Source organism: Pongo abelii, chromosome 13 (assembly GCF_028885655.2).
Source record: "Pongo abelii isolate AG06213 chromosome 13, NHGRI_mPonAbe1-v2.0_pri, whole genome shotgun sequence".
Classification (NCBI taxonomy): domain Eukaryota; kingdom Metazoa; phylum Chordata; class Mammalia; order Primates; family Hominidae; genus Pongo; species Pongo abelii.
The window spans coordinates 101228547-101249613 of NC_071998.2; the positions used below are offsets into that span (position 1 = coordinate 101228547).

Consider the following 21067-nt stretch of genomic DNA (forward strand, 5'->3'; position numbering starts at 1 on the left):
TGTTATCACACACACACACACGCACACATGCACATACCACCTGCACGTACACACGCACAAGCACACACCACAAGCTGTCCTGAAAAGTCTGTCTAACTGGAGATTTCTCCAGGGTCTTTCAGATTTTTTGCTGCCTCAATACCCCTGGGATATCAATTCCCTGTTTGTCCCAGGGCCCACCTCTGAATTGCTGAGAAGACAGCGGTAGCTGATTCACATCAATGCTAACTGATTCACATCAACGCCGCCTCCCTGCTCAGCCCTGAGTGTGACAGGAGCAGGCCGGGCCTGCTCTCGCTGGGAATGCCGCTGCCCTCCAGCTCCGGCCAGCCAGGGAGGGGCCAGGCCTCTCCGAAGGAGGTTAAAGTCCTTCTTTGTGTGAATGGCCTTTTAGGGAGCAGAGGGAGGGCCCACGGTGACATCACAGTCTTCCGTCAGGAGGCTCAGGAGGAATTTGTCCAGCTTGAGCCAGGGTGCACGCAGGAATCTGTCTGGAAAAAGGCAGTTCTCACTGAGGAGGTTTGAGGCGCGCACTCTGGGCAGGGTAAGCCGAGTCTGCTGACTTATCTTCGTGTCCTTTTCTTTCTAATTTGAAAGGACAGGGGTCTTTTTTGAGGCCAGTGTCTTTATGGAGGAGGTTTTCTGAGTCTGTCATGTGCTGTGGAGTCCTTTCTTGCTGGAGAGTAGGCAGCCGAGCTCAGACTGGTATCTTGCTTCTCTCTCTATCTCTCTTTTTTTTTTTTTGCAAATCTTGTAAAACTCAGCTTTTGTGCTAAGAGGCAAAGAGGACGCTCAGTCCTGCACATACAGTGCAAAGCTATATGAGTCGTCTGTGGCAGACCACGCTTTGCAGATGGTGAAAGTGTGTCTGTGAGAATCTGTGTGCCCTTTTCCAGAACAGAACCAAGTGACTCGGTGATTCTGGTGCCTCGTTTCTTAGCCATCCTCTAGCATTCGTTCAAGAGACTCAGTCTTGTGGTCTACAGCTAGCCTTCTGTTTCCATGCTGTAGAACTCACCACATTTACAGGGTGGCTTGGGGGAATATGGTTTTGGGGGGAATGTGTGGTGCCTGTCTCTTGGAGGTCCCATGGGTATGGAAGGAGACCCTCACCAGCTTCATTCATAGGCACAGAATCATCTGTAGACAGAGGGTTAACCACAAATGCATCTGGCACTGTTTTCTCTTTTCTTGGGGCTCTGCCTCAATATAGTGGCTTCTGCTGGTCCACAGTGGTGTTTGACTTTTGATCCCTGCCATGACCTGCTCACCAGGCGTGAACCCAAGATCTGGAACTATTTTTAAACCAAGAGGGACACAGCAAATTTATAAAGAACTGAAAAACTAGGCTTGCTTTTGTCTTTAGCAGAATCGGTTACCCTAGAAATCTCAGCTTGCAGGAGCCAGAGTTCCCTCTGTGGCCTTGAGCTTGGTTTATTCTGGGGTGGGGACTACCTTGCAAAATAATCTCCAGTGAACAGGGCCTTTGGTGAGAAGAGCGGCCGAGGGCTCCTTGATAGGGCCCTCAGTATCCCCCATTGAGGAAAACATGAAACTCACATCTCTCCTCATTCACCGGAAACCCGGAAGCCTCCCAGTCACTCCTGTAAGAAGTGGGTCTCCAAGTAACGGAAAGAAACAACCCTTTCATCAGCTGCTGCAGAAAAGGCAACAGCAGCTTCCTTCCTTTCCTCCCCTCCCCACTGCTGAGCCCCACCACACACACTATCTTCAGTTTCTTTCACAGAAAGCCCAAGCTGTAAATATATTCATCAAATAACACCTTAACATTTTCCAGATGTGATTGGAGCCACTGACTTTTCAGCAGGGCTAAGAGGAGGTTATTAATAGGCTAAGCTATGGTGCTGGGGGAGACTCCGCTCTATGAGAAATTGACCAGTCTCCTTCACTAGGAATGTGGGTCAAGACACAGGGAAGCCTTGTTTCCAGTGAAGGGGTGGGGAGTTCCAGAAGTATTTTCATCCCGTCTTCAGACCTGTACCTGAGGCATAAGACAGAGAGAATAGCAGAACAGTGATTACTCTTTTGACCAATACCGTAGAAGCTCTCAGAAAAAAAGGCTGGACTTGCAGAAGCAGGAACAGGACTCCTGGCCTCCAAAGGGTTGAGTTTTCTTTTTAGAACTGCCCTAGTCACATTGAGCTGTAATGGCTTCATGGCAGGAGATCCATGGAGGCAAACCAAGAAGTGTTTTTAGTATCTGCCCCTTTTAAGGCTCACAGCATTGACCCGAGCCTGCTGGGTCCAAATTTAGCCTGCGTTTGCCCCAGGAGTGCTTGAGGTCTGGAGTTTGGCCGGCTGTCTTCCATCAGCCAGGAGGGGAGGCTCTAGCCTCTTTAGGGAGTGGCTTAGTTCCCAGTTTCCCACAATCAACACGGGCCCCTAGTTCTACAAGCCAGAAGAAGCTCTGCTCGGGGGATGGAAGAGGAAAGCCTGTTCAGGGCTGGAATGTGGCCCAGGTTATCACCCGGGGCCTCTCCTCTCCTCCACTTCCCGCTTGTAGGCTCGGGTTTAGAGGCCCAAGTCTAACCCTTGCAGTAAGCAGTTCCCAGACTTTCCTGCTGTCAGTGCCTTCAGGGGAGGGTGGAACGGCCCACTCGGAGTCCCAGATCCTTCTCTTTCCTGCCGTCTTCAGCAGGGAGGGCCAGAGGAGGTGCAGCCAGCCTGCTTAGGAACTTTGGTGCACCGCGCTTTCTTCAATTCTTTTTGCCCGGCACAGTTTGCGCCGTTGAAGAGGGCTGGAAGTTTATTTCCAGCTATTGCTGCAGCACATTCTTCCCCTGGTGCTATTCGTTCTTCTTATGGGAACTGGTACTCACTCCCTCCAAGTCTGTGAGCGTCTTGCTGGGGATGGCACATCACCTTGGAGCTCTGAGGACCTCGCATGGCCCAGGCTGAGAGCATAAAGCTCTGCAGGGTCCCAGGATATGCTTATGGATCCAAGGTAGTGTTGACCTCTTCAACTTCTGTTCCCCTTCCTTATGCCTTGGGTTCCCTCGGTTTGGGGAGTTAGCCTCCCCCAGACCTCCTGACTGCAGCTTTGCCTGGTTTGTCCAAAGCTGATGAGGTTCAGCTGATGTGGGCATCTTTTAGGTTTCTGGGCATCATACACCAGCCAAGTGCACTTCCTCCCACCCCACCCTCACCCCTTCTGCATTTGCCTTCGTGCTGGAGACATCCTGACTTAGCCAGAAAGTTAAAAGTTTAGGAAGAACCTCTCTAAAGACAGCCATGCATAGCTCGTGGAACCAGTCCTTCATCATGATTGTCGTTGGGTCCTGTGTACTGAAAACGTGACTTACAAAAGAGAGGCAGGATGAGAAGGGAAAACGGAGATACTCTCTGATCTCACAGCTATGAGGAAGTTTTGTTTTATAGCCATGCCTCTGTTCCTAGGCCAAGAGTGAGTTTATATTTTTGGTGGAACTTATAAATAACTGGATTAAAGGATCGGGTCACCTATTATCTGGAGAAAAGCATTTCTAATTTAAATGTCATGGCTTTAGTAGGAAGTAATCTGGGTTATTCAAAGCAGAGAAACCTGGTTGTACAGCCTGATGTTTGAGTAATTTGGTTCACACTGTGCATCTAGGCTAGGAGCCTGGGAGGTCGAGATGGGTTAGGGACACTGTCGAGCTTTAACAGCCTGAGGATGGTGGGGCAGAGGGGAGGCTGTGAACACAGTGAACATTGTCCTTGTGGTGAAGGACACCTTTCTGCTCTCCGCCTGGGCTCAGGCAGGCCTGCTAAGGAAAATGCACTTCCTTAAAGTTATTTCTGCTCATGACATGCCTAGCTGTAGGCCTAGGTACCCTGGGCAGAAAGAACACATGGGTGTCTATGCCCAGTGGGGCAGGGATCAGGGCCCTGCTGTTGCGTTTTCTGTACAAATGTAAACAGGCTTCTAGAATCTCACTTGTGGTGTTGGTGAGGAGTTGCAGCCTTTTCCCACAGTGTCCATCACAGTGACATGGACATGGGATCTTAATATTTTACCTCTGGCAAGTGGCCAGAGGAAACAGAACCCCTTCAGAGACCAGCCCAGAGGGTGAAACCCCAAGACTGTGCAAGAAGTCACATTTCTAGCTGACATGTAGAGCAACAGATATGTCTCCAGAGAGTTAACTCTCCAGGGAGTTCATCTATTTCTGACCAAGACTGAATAAGGAAGGTAAAGGGATCATCGACTTTTAAAGCTAAATTTGAGTCTCACATCATCTGCAGAGATTCAGGCAAGCAAAAGATCAACCAAAAAGCCAAGCTAACTCTCTTTTGATCCATCCACTCTTCTTACCATTTCCCATGTCATTTTAAAAGCCTCCTATTATTGAGACTACATTTTGATATATCAGGATAGAATGCGAAGAACCCACCTTCAAATCCCGGCTAGGGTACTTACTAGCCAGGTGATCTTGGGAAACGTCCCTCTATTTCTCTATACCTCTTATTGTGAAGTTTTAAGACTGAAATAAAATTCATGCCTTTCCCACTTAACAGAGGGCCATGTTTCAAGCATCAGCTGACATATGTATGTGCATGTACTGTGAAATGATAAGCTATTAGACATGTGTCAACCAGAAAATGGGGATGCCACACTTACAGCATGCCCACAGGACAGGCTTGTCAGGGCTGTCTCATTCACTCGTACATTTATTTGGCTAGTTGAGTTGTGGAGATGGACCACGTTCTGTTTTATCCAATGTGTGACCCCTCCTCTGCTTCCCATATGACTGGAGCCCCAGGTCTGGGTGGTTCTTGACTGCTCATTCCACTTACTGCATTTCAGGACTTAACTTTTAAGGACATTTTGTGAAATTACATTTTGTGTGTTGCAGCACAACTGTATCTTCCTAGTCGTGTTCAGCTTCAACTAAAATTCACATGTAAGGATCTGGGGTTGGGGGAAGATTAGGGAGACTAGAGCTGCCATAGGTTCTGACTTTGAGTCTTTCCTGGGCCTTTTTTCTTTAATCTTTTCTTCTTGATTTCTTTTCTTCTAAAAATCTCCTGCTCTTTTCCCAAAAGAAAATCGATCTGCTGCCAGAAAGAATATAATATCTGTCATTTAAACCTCAGTGTAAAATGGCTTAATAATAGTGAACATTTGCATTAACCGTTTTACAGTTTACATAGTACTTTTAAGTACATTTTCTAACTTAATTCTCAAAACAGATTTGGGAGATATTATTAGTCCTGCTTACAAAGGAGTTCTATTCTCAGCAGAATTCCATAATTACAGTACAAAAAGTCTGGTAGGACTTTTATAGGTACAGCCAAGAAATGACCCCAGACTCTGGTCTTGGGATGCCAAACTCTGAATTACCACATTGTCTGCATTATTTAGGTGGAGACATAGGCACCTGTGTTGTAAATTAAGCCACGCTAATTTGCTTTGCAAAACTATTAAACACTTTTTGGCAAATAAAGGTGACTTTAGTTGCAGCCTGGCTACCAGGTTATATTAAACACAGGTCTCTGGGACCAAATTCTGGCACTCATACAGACTTGTGTTAAATAAACATTTATAAAAAACACTATGAAGAAATCTCAGCTCCCTAAGTTTCTAGATGCTCCAACCCCACCTTGCCTGAAGACAGATGTGGCAACTTTATGAAGACAGGATTCTGTTACCATTTTAGTGGGTGGTAAGCAACCGAAGTCCCCTGAGCCAAAGGCTAGAAACAAGATTGTTTAGTTCTCAAACCTCAAACACCATCCCTAAGGGTGTATAAACCAAAGGGCTCACGCTATTGGCATATCCCCTTTATGAAAGGGTGAGGAAGATCTCTAATTCACAAATTTAAACACCACCAATTTCACGGATTTCTAACATTCATTATGCTAATTGACAGGCCACTAATTTCACTAATGAAAACCTATTTCTCACCTTAATTATGCCAATTAGCAAAGCTTCAGGGTTCTTGGGAGTTAAAGGGAGCTAAGTACTGGAGGAAGCCACCTGTGGGGCGTGGGCTCTCTCATTAGATCCTAGATGACCATCCCTTGAGTTTATATTCCCAGTTAGGATGGTTGTCAGACCCTGGAATGTAATTTAAACTAATTGCAGAAGCACACAGCTGTATTAAATTGCCCCGATCAAGTATTTGAAAGTAAATGGTAGACATCCTAACCAGCTGTTAACTACTCTAGGAATTTAGTGGGAAGGGCAGGTTTCTGTGTCGTGGTGTTAGGGCTCTACTTGGAGGGTGAGCTGGGCCGATCTAAAAAGCTCCCACAGCCCCTTTGCACCCTAGTTTTTCTCTGACCTTAGAAAACCCAGTTTGATGATTCTTTCATATCCTCCTGTTTTTGCATTGCGGCATAGTTCATTTCAAAAAGGGCTTTCCTGGTGATTGAATTAATGTGCATCTTATCTGAATCTGGAATCACGTTCACCTAATTTGAAGCATGGAGAAAATTCTGGACCTTCTTATCTTCAAAGACAGCAATAAGCATTTGTTGGTTTAAACAAGACATCATCTGACGATACCAAGCCCAGATTCCTGCCCAATCCAGATAGGTTGGATTTCCAGCCCATTTCCATTTACCTGGTGTAGTTGCCGGTGGCTTTGATTCCATCAGGCCATCATGCATGAAGGCAAATTCTTACTGCTGACTGTGGAACTCAGGAATTCGCTCTTTTGTTATCATTGTTGTCTAACTTTACAAAACCTCAGAACCTCTGGTGCATGATTGTGAATCAGTAATTCAGAGTTGTTTATCTCTTTAAATACTTCCATGCCAATTAGAGGTTAAACCTGCTGCTTCCTGAGTAGACAGAATTGAGTGTCAGGAAGAATTTTCTGAATTTATGGGGAAAGGGGGACTGGATGCCATATAGCTCACAAGAAATAGGGCCTCTTTCCTGTTTACACCCTCCAGTGTCTAGAGGTTTAAAAAAATGTATCGGAAAGGAATCATCTCAAATTACACTGGAACCCCCAAAGTTTGACTTTTAACAAGTAACTAGCCTTTTTGTGTGTGTGTGTGTGTGTGTGTGTGAGAGAGAGAGAGAGAGAGAGAGATGGAGTTTCACTCTTATTGACTAGGCTGGAGTGCCGTGGCGCGATCTCGGCTCACTGCAACCTCGTCCTCCCAGGTTCAAGCAATTCTCCTGCCTCAGCCTCTCAAGTAGCTGGGATTACAGGGGCACCTGCCACCATGCCTGGCTAATTTTTTGTATATTTAGTAGAGACGGGGTTTCACCATGTTGGCCAGGCTGGTCTCGAACTCCTGACCTTACCTCAGGTGATCTGCCTGCCTTAGCCTCCCAAAGTGCTGGGATTACAGGGGTGAGCCACTGTGCGGGCTGCTTTTTTTTTTTCTTTTTGAGACCAAGCCTTACTTCCTCGCCCAGGCTGGAATGCTCCAACCTCCGCTCTCCGGGTTCAAGTGATTCTCTTGCCAAATAGCTGGGATTACAGGTGTACACCACCATGCCTGGCCAACTTTTGAATTTTTAGTGGAGACAGGGTTTCACCATGTTGGTCAGACTGGTCTCAAACTCCTGACCTCAAGTGATCCGCTCACATTGGCCTCTCAAAATGTTGGGATTACAGGCGTGAGCCACCGCACCCAGCCTTTTTTGAGACAGAGTCTCACTTCCTCGCCCAGACTGGAATGCAGTGGCACTACCTTGGCTCACTGCAACCTCCACTCTCCAGGTTGAAGCAATTCTTATGCCAAGTAGCTGGGATTACAGGTGTACACCACCATGCCTGGCTAACTTTTGTATTTTTAGTGGAGAGGGGGTTTCACCATGTTGATCAGGCAGGTCTCAAACTCCTGACCTCAAGTGATCCGCTCATCTTGGCCTCCCAAAGTGTGGGATTACAGGCATGAGCTACTGCACCCTGCCAACTAACTAGCATATTTTAAAATCTCAGTTTGACCGATTACAGAAGACATAACTACTTGTAAAATAATTTCTGATTCAAAGATAATGGCAGTTTTGTATTTTTTTTTCAGACAATTGCAAAAGTATATTGTCAAATTGTCATCTTAGATTTTAAAAATTTGGTACCAAAACAACTATTTCTAGTTCAAAAAGTGTGCCTTGGAAAGAGCTGATACAATTTTTGAATCCTAAAAAGAAAACATGGAAAGGCATCTGCTCATTCATCATCGAGCACTTGAAGTATGAAACATTCAACAGAAAGGGACAATGCTGATGTGAGGAGCGGAAAAGTGTTCTTGGGAAATGGCTTTGGAGATAAGCCCCATCACCCCTTCCTCTGTGATTAGCAACAAGAGACAAAGAGAAGCAATTTCTTCACTTGCCTGATTCAGACTAAGAAAACTCTAAAATAGACTTAGGGCTTTCTTGGAAGTACAGGTAACTAATTTTTTTTTTTTTTTTTAAGGGTGTTGTCTTCTGGAGCTTATTGTTGCTGCTAATTTCATTATGACCCTGCAGAATAAGCTCCCCTCATGTTTAATGAACGGATTAATTAACTAAACTATAGAACTAATTATTTGCCTTTTAGTTTCCTTTACTATTACGTTGCCCTTCTTCCTCTCCTCAAGTATTCTAAAGCATCTTGTGTTTCAGGAGAGCAGTGTTTTCTAACCATATTTCAGTCCTACCAGCTTCCTACTGATTTCCCACTCCCCTCCACCCACCCCGGCCCCAAAGCCAAAAAGGATAGAAGGAGAGCTCTGTTGTTCCCATGCAGAATATTAGCAGTGAGTCATTGGCCAAAAGAAGCCAGCGGTGTAAGGGTGCCGTAGGTAATCTGACTCATCTTAGCAGTACCATGAATCTCTCTTTGTCTTCTTATTCCAATAATAATTTTCCATGGAGCGGGCTAATTTTGGCCTAGGTTTACTTGAAACTGAATAGCAGCCAGTAAGTTTCAGCATTCAAATTTTGTGTAATTCTAGTGATATATGAGTAGAAGTTACTGACAGTGCCTCATCCTACAAAAAGTTTAGTTAATAGTTTTAAAAGGGCTGGCCATGCAGGGTGGCTCATGCCTGTAGTCCCAGCACTTTGGGAGGCCAAGGCTGGCTGGACTGCTTGAGTCCAGGAGTTTGAGACCAGCCTGGGCAACATAGCGAGACTCTATTTCTACAAAAAATTTTAAAAATTAGCCAGGCATGGTGATGCCCACCTGTAGTCCTAAGGGAGACTGAGGCAGGAGGATCCCATGAGCTCAGGAGTTCAAGGTTGCAGTGAGCTATGATCACATCACTGTGCTGCAGCCTGGGCAACAGAACAAGAGCTTGTCTCTAAAAAAAAAAATAAGGAAAGTGGCAGCAAAAACTACTATTTAATGATGGCCAAAAATAAAAAATAAAGATGTTAGCAATTATAAATATTAATTGTGTTAAGTATCACTCTTTAACAAAGACCAGACCTAGACTGGAAGAAAATCAGAGAACAGAAGATGTTGACAAAAGAGGAACACTCATTATTTGTGCCTGTTAATGGAGAAGACATATATATTACTAGAATAATTTAAGTCTGAAAGGAAATGTGGAAAGTGAAGAGTGAAGGAAACCCCCCAGTTCATGGATAACTCGGAGAGTTTTTCAACATTCTGACGGCAGTGTAGAGCACTTACGATGAACTCCCGTGTTTTCTTAGGTCTCAAGAACAAATCCATAATTATCTACTTTTTTGGGAAGGATTTTGAAATTAATTTCCTGAGAATCATCCTAAGGTGGTGTTTTCATATTCTAAGCATTTAAAATTGTTGAAACCTTAGATAAATGTAAATTACACCCTCTTGCAATTTTGCATTGTCCTATGTCAATAATACAAGGCACATTATAAACTTGAGACAGGGAAACAAAGCCGACCTAGGTGTTAGTAAGGTCCTTGATGGGAACTCAAATTAAGTTTACACTTTACTGGAATTCTTTAAGATAAACCAGAGTCCTTTGATATGAAAAGGAAAATCATCTTATAATTTGAAAATTAATGTTTCTAATGCCAAATAACAAAATTACATAGGCTAGATAACTGGTAGAAAAATAGGATGGATAGGTTGGGCGTGGTGGCTCATGTCTGTAATCCCAGCACTTTGGGAGGCTGAGGCGGGCAGATTGCTGGAGTGCAGGAGTTCAAGACCAGCCTGGGAGACATGGAGAAACTCTGTCTCTGCAAAAAAATAAAAATAAAAATTATAAAAATCTGCCAGGGGTGATAGCACACACCAGTAGTCCCGGGAGGTGGAGGTTGCAGTGAGCCAAGATGGCACCACTGCACTCCAGCCTGGGCCATAGAGCAAAACCCCATCTCAAAAAAAAGAAGAAAAAAAAAAAGACCCCAAAACAAAAAACCTCCTTCCTTAAAAAAAAAAAAAAAAAAAAAAGAAAAGAAAAATATGATGGATTTTAAAATATTAAGAAGATAGGGTTTTCTTATTGAATCACAAACTGAAGATATCACATATAAAGCAGTTAAGAAACTGGAGGAGAGGTACCATTGGCCATTAGTTTTTCAAAGCAATGCTGACTTCTTAACTGAAGAGTTATTATTTTGATGCAATCCCAGAAAACAGAGCTGTGCAGTCAGTGGCTTTGGTGATGGTGTTTATAAGGCACATCGTCAATTACAGCCATGGCAGTGAGGCACTGTAGCCTGTGTGCTGCCATTAAAGGGATCTACTGTTTTCCAGTATTTTATTCTGGAGAGATTTTCCAAAAAGTTTCTTGTCTCCAGAATAACTGCATTACATCTGGCAGAGAGTCATATGTTTTAAAGATCTGTTCATACAAAAGGACCTTCTTTTTGCAATCCTATTAATAGTCCTATTGCATAGCCTGCAATCATTTGCTATAAAATACTTGGGAAGACTCTGGTACAATAATGATATAATCTCTTCCACCTTAGTAGATAAAATTTAAAAATGGCACTAGCATGTAAACAAACTGGAATCCATAAATTAGAGAGGATTGGGCACCTGTTACTACAAGAAAATGAACATTTAAGGGATTATTAGGAAAATTCTATTCGAAAGAATTTGTCACTGTGGTTTCCATTTTCCTTCCTTTTAGTTATGAGTCAGTTTGTCAGCATTCACATCCATAAGAGATGCAGTATTTAACCCTGACTTTTGTTTACTCTTTATTCCAGAAGCCTCCCCAGCTTTCTGAGGATGATATCCGGCTGAAAAGCGAGGGAGACAACTATAGTGCCACCCTCCTGGAGCCTGCTGCCAGCTCTCTTTCCCCAGATCACAAAAACATGGAAATTGAGGTGTCTGTTGCAGAATGTAAAAGTGTTCCTGGAATCACCTCTACCCCACATCCCATGGACCACCCCTCCGCTTTCTATTCACCCCCCCATAATGGCCTCCTCACTGATCACCACGAATCCCTGGATAATGATGTCGCCAGAGAGATCCGCTATCTAGATGAGGTGCTAGAGGCCAACTGCTGCGATTCTGCTGTGGATGGAACGTACAATGGAACATCCTTCCCAGAGCCTGGTGCAGTGGTTCTGGTGGGCAGCCTAAGCCCCCCTGTCCACGAGGCGACCCAGCCAGAACCTATTGAGAGAACAGCTAGCCGGCAGGCACCTCCTCACATCGAGCTCGGTAATAGCAGCCCTGACCCCATGGCAGAGGCAGAAAGAACAAATGGCCATTCCCCCAGCCAGCCTAGAGATGCGCTGGGGGACAGCCTGCAGGCACCTGTCAGCCCCAGCTCCACAACCAGCTCACGGTGTTCTTCCCGAGATGGAGAGTTCACTCTCACCACACTGAAGAAGGAGGCCAAGTTTGAGCTGCGTGCCTTCCATGAAGACAAGAAGCCCTCCAAGCTCTTTGAGGATGACGAGCATGAGAAAGAACAATACTGCGTTAGAAAAGTGAGGCCTTCAGAAGAGATGCTGGAGCTGGAAAAGGAGAGGAGAGAGCTCATCCGCAGCCAGGCCGTCAAGAAGAATCCTGGCATTGCAGCAAAATGGTGGAATCCCCCACAGGAAAAAACCATTGAGGAGCAGCTGGACGAGGAACATCTGGAGTCGCACAAAAAGTACAAGGAGCGCAAGGAGAGAAGGGCACAGCAGGAACAGTTGCTGCTGCAGCAGCAGTTACAGCAGCAGCAGCAATTGCAGCAGCAGCAGCAGCCCCCATCGCAGCTCTGCACAGCCCCTGCCTCTTCTCATGAACGCGCAAGCATGATTGACAAAGCAAAGGAGGACATTGTCACAGAGCAGATAGATTTCTCTGCTGCTCGCAAACAATTTCAGCTGATGGAGAATTCCAGGCAAGCGGTGGCCAAGGGCCAGAGTACACCCAGGCTGTTCTCCATCAAGCCTTTCTACAGGCCTCTGGGGTCAGTCAACTCAGACAAGCCACTGACTAATCCGAGACCACCTTCTGTTGGGGGACCTCCAGAAGATGGTGGTGCCTCAGCCGCCAAGGGACAGAAATCCCCCGGTGCCCTGGAGACCCCATCGGCAGCAGGAAGCCAGGGTAACACAGCCCCTCAGGGGAAGGAAGGGCCCTACAGCGAGCCTTCTAAACGTGGGCCCTTATCTAAACTGTGGGCTGAGGATGGAGAATTTACGAGCGCCCGGGCCATCCTCACTGTGGTCAAGGATGATGACCATGGGATTTTGGATCAGTTCTCAAGATCTGTCAATGTCTCCTTGACCCAAGAGGAGCTTGACTCTGGTCTGGATGAATTGTCAGTGAGGTCTCAGGATACCACAGTCCTGGAGACCCTATCCAATGATTTCAGCATGGACAACATCAGTGACAGTGGGGCCTCCAATGAGACAACCAATGCCCTCCAGGAAAATTCACTGGCTGATTTTTCTCTGCCCCAGACGCCACAAACTGACAACCCCTCAGAGGGCCGAGGAGAAGGCGTCTCCAAGTCATTTAGTGATCATGGTTTCTATTCCCCTTCCTCCACGCTGGGGGACTCTCCGTCGGTTGATGATCCCTTGGAGTATCAGGCTGGCCTCCTGGTGCAGAATGCCATTCAACAAGCCATAGCCGAGCAGGTGGATAAAGCTGTGTCCAAAAGCAGCAGGGATGGAGCAGAGCAACAGGGACCTGAAGTGACTGTAGAGGAAGCTGAAGCTGGGGCTTTCGGCTCAGAAAAGCCTCAGAGCATGTTTGAGCCACCTCAGGTGTCTTCTCCTGTTCAAGAGAAAAGGGATGTATTACCAAAGATTCTGCCTGCTGAAGACAGGGCGCTCAGGGAAAGGGGCCCCCCCCAGCCACTGCCAGCTGTGCAGTCCAGTGGCCCGATTAACATGGAGGAGACCAGGCCCGAAGGAAGCTATTTCAGCAAGTACTCAGAGGCAGCTGAGCTGAGAAGCACAGCCTCCCTCCTGGCCACTCAAGAATCCGATGTGATGGTTGGGCCTTTCAAGCTGAGGTCCAGGAAACAGCGGACTTTGTCCATGATCGAGGAAGAGATCCGAGCAGCTCAGGAAAGGGAAGAGGAGCTGAAGAGGCAGAGACAAGTCTTGCAGAGTACGCAGAGCCCCAGGACAAAGAATGCCCCATCGCTGCCCTCCAGAACATGCTACAAAACTGCCCCAGGTAAGTGAGGTGCCTTACATGAGAGACAGATGCCACAGCAGTCTGTTGTTGTTGATTCCAGCTCATGGGTTTCTATGTGGAGCCTCCTGTGTGTGTGTCTGGAATAAGTGTTGGGGGGACACTGGCATGAGAATTCCAGCATACAGGGACATGCAACAAAAGTGTCAGAGTGTCCTCTAGAAGAACCCTGAGCTTGGTTGGAGTTTGCCACTTTCCAGAGGATGCAATAGCTCCTTCTTTGTTGTTCTGCTTTAGCCTTGGTTTATTATAAAGAATTGTTCTCTTTTACTTGAAAGCCTGCCTCTTGTCTGAGGAGAGGCTGTTTGTGGCATAGAACCAGAGTGGACCCATGTGTGGACTATGTTGGAATCAGTAGCTTGACCCTCAGTATCTAGTTAAATCAAACCCATCTGATTTGGGAGATGTCCTCTACTAACTAACCCCTTCTGAATGCTGGTTCCCTTCCCAGCAATGATAGTCATGGCTTGGCATTGCAGACTGGTCCATGCAAAATGTTTTTGTTCATCTTCTGTGTAACTGGGTTTTTCTTCTGAAGTCACCACAAAGCAACTACTTTGGAATCAGGGGTGGACGCATCTATTCTTGTCATGTGACCCATTTGGAGAAATTGAATTACTCTTCACAAAGGCAGGTCTTTAATCCCTTCATATTGCCTGGGTGGTCCCTTTTTTGAATACTTTGTATAGATAGTTGATGTTAATTAGGGTGCTAATTATTATTGCTACCATATGGATAACAGTGTGACCAGTTGTTTTTATTTTCCACGTGAATGTGATGGCAATCAGGGATCCACAGATCTTCAACTATAGAAAACACTGCTCAAAGCGTGGTCCAAGCTAGTCCAGGAATCATTTGCTACTGGTTCGTTCTAAGTTCAGACACTGAGAGTAAGCATTTGAAAACTCTTATTACAATGTGATATTGTCCTGAAATCCAAGTGTGGGATTTTTGTATTTTACAAAACTATTGCTTCATAATGGACTGGTGGGGAAAAACTGATGCTTCACCAGAGAAAATTTAAGAATCATTACCCTAAAGGATAATTGTTGACACTTATCTTGCTCCAGTCCAGATCTTAATCTTATCTTGACACTTGGCTTCCATCAAATCTACAATGACACAAGGTCACTCTTCTCATTAACTTTTTAAATTTGGAAAGAATCTCCAACATAAAGAAAAGTTCCCAAGTACAGTACAAATGTCTTTCTGTTCTGAATCATTTGAGAGTAAATTGCCAACATGATGCCCCATCACCCCTAATTTTGTAGACTGCTCCCTAATGTGGGTCTCTGATGCTTTCATATGATGATTTTCAGGTTGTGCATCTTTAGTAGGAATACCACCAAATTGATGCTGTGTTGTCACTGTATCCAAACAGGTAGCACATGGTATTAGTTTGTCCCATTATGGTGACAGGTGTCAACTCTGATCACTTAATATTGATTATGATCACTCCATTGAGGGAGTGTCTGCCAGCCTTCTGCACAGTAGTTACTTTTTTCTTTTGTAATTAATATACATTTTGTAGGGCAATACTGTGGTATTCTGCAATTTTCACCCCATTTCTTATCAAACTTCATTTATTTATGTCGGTATGATCTCATGGATTCCTGTGATATTCAGTGCATTCCTATGATATTCAATGGATTATAATCCATTTCTTTTATTATTTTTATCCTCAACTTGTTCAGTTACAGCTCACAGGATCCCTTTCTAGCTAACTTATATGTCCTTTGGAGTTGTCCCTGTTATCCTTTGAATGCTTCCTCAATTTCTGGCATCACGAGATATTCCAGTTTCATCTTATACTTTCCCAACCCTGAAATCAGTCGTCTCTCCGAGGAGCACTAGTTTCTGATGATGGAGAATGGTATTTAGAAACAAAGATCTAGGTGTTAGCTGTGCTCATTGTTATTGCATTGTCGCTAGCCCCAGGCACTCTTAGTGTACAGAATTAGAAATTATACACATCTCTCTTGAAAGTCATGAGTTTGCCCTGATGCTTTTTAATTCTTATTTAATAAAAGGTTCATTCATACTTTCTCCCTTTCCATATTTGTGACCACCTTCTTGACAACAAGATACTTAGTTTTTATTATCTATAATATGTTTATTATTTAACTAGCGCCTCCTTCCCCCACACTCCAGTATAACCAGTCTCCTGTTTTCCTCACCAAACTTGGGCTCCAACATCATTTTCTGGGTGGCCACTGCCACCCCCCTTCACCAACACCTTCCTTACCCTACCTGGGCTCCAACACTACAGCAGGTACCATCTTATTCAGCCTGGCCTAGTGACTTTTGGACTGAATTGTTTGGGAAGGAAAGGAAAGGAAAGGGAGGAAGAAGAGGAAGAGCGCAGTGACTTTCTTAATATATGCCATCAAATTGGTGATAAAGTTTCAACAAATGAATAATGGGGGGCGGGCACAAACATTCAGACCGTAGCATGAGTATTTTCAGGCTTCTCTGGCTCTATCTCTTAATCGAACTCCTCACCATATTACCTCCAACTTTATTTCTAGCACGTAAACAACTGTCTAATATAAAGACATTTCAATGCTTTCTCCTAACTCCCCCACCGGCTGTTGTCCATCAGGCTTCTCCACCAGGACCGAGGTTGCCTTAAACAAGTCAGCATCCTAAGGCTTGCCACTGGCATCCCAGCAACCCAGTATCAATCTCCCCAGTACTTCCCTCTATCCTAATGCTGATCTCTTCTCCCATATCCCACCCCCATAGGATTGATTTCTGGTCCCTACAAGGGGATGGTAATTCATCTGTGCAAGTCTGTTCCAATCTTGATGTCATATTGAGTACAATCATGATAATGATATGCATACATGTCATTCCTTCATGTTTATCTCTAGAACATTTAAAGCAGGCACCCGGACTTCCCAGAATTACAACATGAGTTGAAAGAAACGGAATGTAAAATACAATTTTCTTCCTGTTCATGCCTGGAAATCTTTGGAGTATTGCTTGGCTGGCCAACCTCCAAGTTCATGATCAGGGAGAAGGCTGACACATGACTCTGAGCAGCCAAACTAGACAATTCATGGCTAGGGTCAGAACTCCTGGCTTCAGTGGTTTTGTGAATGGAGGTATTACCAAGTTCCTGCGGCACATTTCATATTTCATGCCAGAAGAAGTGACTCCACTAGTTTGTTGTGTGACTCAGATTGATGATTGGATACTAGGTGATGAAAAATATAATTTTTAACTTCTCTGGTAGAAATCATGCTGGTGGCATGCTGGAATACTAAAACCTTAAAGCAAATAAAATCCACTGAGAGCCAAGATGTGGTAAGGAAGGAGAAATCTTCTAATTCTTTCCACACAAAATTTATCTAGACAGAAACCCCATCCCCCAGGTGTGGAAATGACGTTTGTTTTTGCTTTTAGTGCCTTTGCTTTTAAAAGATGGACAATGAATGATAGAAGTTCTGTTTTGAAAAGGATATAGTCATTGTTAATGACCAGGTATCTAGAAATTATCTTGTTGGTTCTTATTTTATTTTATTTTACTTTTTTTTTTTGAGGCAGAGTCTTGCTCTGTCTCCCAGGCTGGAGTGCAATGGGGCAAACTCGGCTCACTGCAACCTCCACCTCCCAGGTTCAAGTGATTGTCCTGCCTCAGCCTCCTGAATAGCTGGGATTACAGGTGCCCATCACCATGCCCAGCTAAATTTTTTGTTTGTTTGTTTTTTGTATTTTTAATAGAGGTAGAGTTTCATCATGTTGGCCAGGCTGGTCTCCAACTCCTGACCTCAGGTGATCCACCCGCCTTGGCCTCCCAAAGTGCTAGGATTACAGGTATGAGCCACTGTGCCTGGCCCTTATTTGACTTTTAAAGGAAGAAGCTCCACTTAAATAGAAGTTGAGTGACATTTGTTTATACAGAGGTTAATAAAAATGTATAGTCCCTGCTCTCAGGGAACTTAATGGTTCAGTAAGAGAAATAACATTAAACAAATGAGGCAATTTTATGACAGAGAAGCACAGAGACCTGTAGGAGCACAAACAAGGAAGACCATATCATTTGGAGGATAAAGAAAGTCTTCCTTCCTTAGGAAATTACTGTCTAAGCTGAGAACTGAAGGGGTAAAGTTGGGCTCAGGGTGTAGGGGAGAAGGAAGGGCACCTAAGAGAGGCTCAAAAGGAATAGAGAACTTGGCACATTTGAGATATTTAAAAGTAAGTTAAAGGAAGAGATTTAAAACAAAACAGAAATAGATGTGGAGCCAGACAACCAAGAGCTCTATCAATCATGTTAAGGGTTGTAGTCTTTAGAGTTTACCCTATGGTCAGTGAGAAGCCAGTGAGAGTTTTTAAAGGAGTGATTATCAGAACACAACCCCAAGCTGTCCTGCCTTCACTGTGAGTTGATGGACTAAATGTCTTCCTATTGTAATGCATCCATTTCGTAGGCTTGGATTGAGCTCTTCCTGCTTATGAGCACTTCCGAAGGGAGGCACCATCTTGGTGAACACCCTGTATGTTATGTGAGAGGGGCCATGCTCCCAATAGTGTGTGCATGTGTGCCCTCTGCTGATGGCACTTAGAATTAGAGACTAAAAGGAAGAAGGCCAGGGTGGTGGTGCATGCCTGTAATCCCAGCACTTTTGGAGGTGGAGGCAAGAGGATTGCTTGAGTTTGAGACAAGCCTGGGCAACATAGCAAGTCCCCATCTCTAAAAAAAAAAAAAAAAAAAAAATTACCTGAGTGTGGTGACACATGCCTTTTGTCCCAGCTACTTGGGAAGCTGAGGCAAGAAGGTTGCTTGAGCCCAGGTGTTCAAGGCTGCAGTGAGCTATGATCGAACCATTGTACTCCAGGCTGGGCAGCAAAGTGAGACCCTGTCTCAAAAAAAAAGAGAGAGAGAATAAAGGAAGCATCTTTGCAGGTACATGAGCCTGATTTGAAGGGGTAACTCACACAGTGCTGTAAAACACCCTTGAGGAAAGAATTAGGGGGTCGGATATCCAAACATTGTATTGAAGTTGCAGTTTAAGACCTTTTCAAATGTCTTTTCATATTGGGGTTGCCAACAGTTCTCACTTTAGTATCTGTGTCTATTATTAGATATCCTGGTTTCACTTCCAAGTTCTAAGCATGCCAGAGAAACCCAGTTAGGTGATGATTTGTTTGATTTTTTTAAAGTTTCTGTTTTCATGCCAGATGTTGAATTTATTTACCAAGTCAGATCATTCACCCCATGAGACCTACATTATGGAGAGTGGCAAAAGAGAAGGTGTAGGTTGCTATTAAGTTCCACAACTTGGGGTATCTGTTCATGTCTTCTAATATGTGGAAAGATGTGATAGTTATAAATCTTACTTTTGTAAGATGTAGAGGAAGTGTTGACTTCTGCTGCTGTCTGTTTAGATTAAGATTAGACATGAGGTGATCATAACATTATTATAAAGATTCTTAACTGGGTCTTTGTTCTTTCCCCTTCATTATCTGCAAATATCACAAAGGAAAGTCTTAGGAAAAATATATTTGTGACTGTCCACACACTCTTCATGAAGCAGAGCTTGGTGGAGTGTGCCATGCTGAATTAGAGCCACATGAGGCACAGTTTCATTTGAGGTGCCCTCATTGCTCCATGGGGGAAGTCCCTGTGTTGGCATCTAACAGAAGGATTGATGATGAGAGAGCTCTCCAACAGTAGTACACAGTGCCTCTCTTTCCTGCAAGGCAGGCACCAACTGTGCAGCTCGTAGAAGCCCTTCTGGCTGTGTGAAGCTAGCTAAAGCTTACTGTCGAGTGTCCACAGATGGTTATTGTCCACCACCATGTTTCTAAAACATTCTCTGGTTACAAAAGTCTAATCATGGTATAATCATGGTAGTTACAACTTATCAAGGCCTTAATGCTGCATATAATACTAGTTATTTCACACTTTTCATTTCTCATTTTCTCACTGAATCCTCCCAGCAGCCCTCTAAGATACAAATTACCTCAACCCTTGAGGCCAGATATATTTCTAGATTCAGACTTCTTCTGATTTTAGAGAATTTATAAAGTATATGCTATTATTTAGAAAAGTAATACAATGAACATACTGTTATTTAACACAACTGGCAAGTTCTGGGTCAACACGCTGTGATCAAATTAAATTTCTACTCTAAAACTTGAGAAGAAGAATTAGTTACATTAAGTGGGTAAAGACTAGGAGACCCTCATGTCAGCTCATGTCAGGTTTTGCTGCCAAATAAGTTATGAAAATCTTTCTTTTCAGAGTTTTTTGGATTTGGGAATTATACATGAAGAGTTGTGGACCTGTACTATTATTCTTTTTCAAAGAATTACTACTAGAGCCCAGAGAGATTAAGTTGCCCAAGGTCACTCAGCTTGAAAATGGTAGAGCCTGGTTTCAAACTCAGGCTCTCATTTGTCTTCAAAATCCATCTTCTTTCCCCTACCTTCTTCCCGTCTGTTGAGTCTGCTCTATGAGGTATACAGTAATAGCTTCTCTCTCCAACCTGTAGCTCAGGTTCCCTCTACCCTTTCCCAGTCTCATGCCCAACCCCTGCATTTTCCTGGGTCCTTCCTGATCCTCCATTTAGGAGCCACTGTAGCTCTGCAGTCCTTCTCTTGCAGTGGCCTGGGTGTATAAATTTGACTCTCAGGGGCCATGAAACAGTGCTTCCCTAGTGACCCAGGATGATTCCTTTCTGCTTTCAGAACTCAATTCCAATGCCTCAAGTTACAGTAGGCAAAAGCGCTCGGGCTGTCCAAAGATCTGAGCAGATAGCCAAGGGACTGACTTAGTCCACACCAGCCATCTAGCCTAGCTGCTCTTGTGAGTTCTTTTTGAAAGTTTATTTCCCAGGAAGAAGCTCTGCCATTAACTCCAGAAACAGGTTCATTCCTTGAAAACTTCAAAAGAACTGGGTAATCAAGCAAGGAAGCAATTTTTAAATTTGAGGATAAGCAGGGATAAGTGTTCGTTATTCTGTTAACTAAACATGAACACTTTTGGTGTACTAGGGTCAAAGTCAACTAAGTTAGTTGACTGGTTATCATTGAGCACCATAACTACGTACTATTCTCCTTGCCTTTTGAAAATTGATCTTTCTCCCTTGGCCCAGAACTTCCCTGTGTTCTCTTTATCTAAATCCAGCAAGCATGTTTTCTTGAAAAATGCATGCCATTTGGAAAAGAATTGGTAAGAAAAGACTATGTTGAAGCTGTGTTTGGCAAGGGGTGAAGGTGTGCAATGAAATCAGGACTTTTCAAAGTATAGAATTCCACATTCTCTTTAGATATTACCCTTAAAGATTTGGAAAAGGCAACTGCCGTGGTTAAACCTGCCTGTCAGCCTCACTCTCTTTTTTTGAGACGGAGTCTCACTCTTTAGCCCAGGCCGAGTGCAGTGGCACTATCTCGGCTCACTGCAAGCTCTGCCTCCCAGGTTTACGCCATTCTCCTGCCTCAGCCTCCCGAGTAGCTGGGATTACAGGTGCCCGCCACTGCGTCCAGCTAATTTTTTGTATTTTTAGTAG

The 21067-nt window shown here is 44.3% G+C and overlaps 1 protein-coding gene across 6 annotated transcripts in view; it reads left to right on the forward strand.

The window, feature by feature from the left end:
- The window catches only part of PALM2AKAP2 (PALM2 and AKAP2 fusion), a 546014-nt gene that overhangs the window by 498408 nt on the left and 26539 nt on the right, over nucleotides 1-21067 (forward strand). For 5 of the 6 annotated variants that reach the window (XM_054519582.2, XM_054519580.2, XM_054519581.2 and 2 more), the window contains 1 exon segment: nucleotides 11105-13532. In XM_054519582.2, coding sequence (XP_054375557.2) covers nucleotides 11105-13532 — 2428 coding nt within the window. 6 annotated transcript variants of the gene reach the window in all.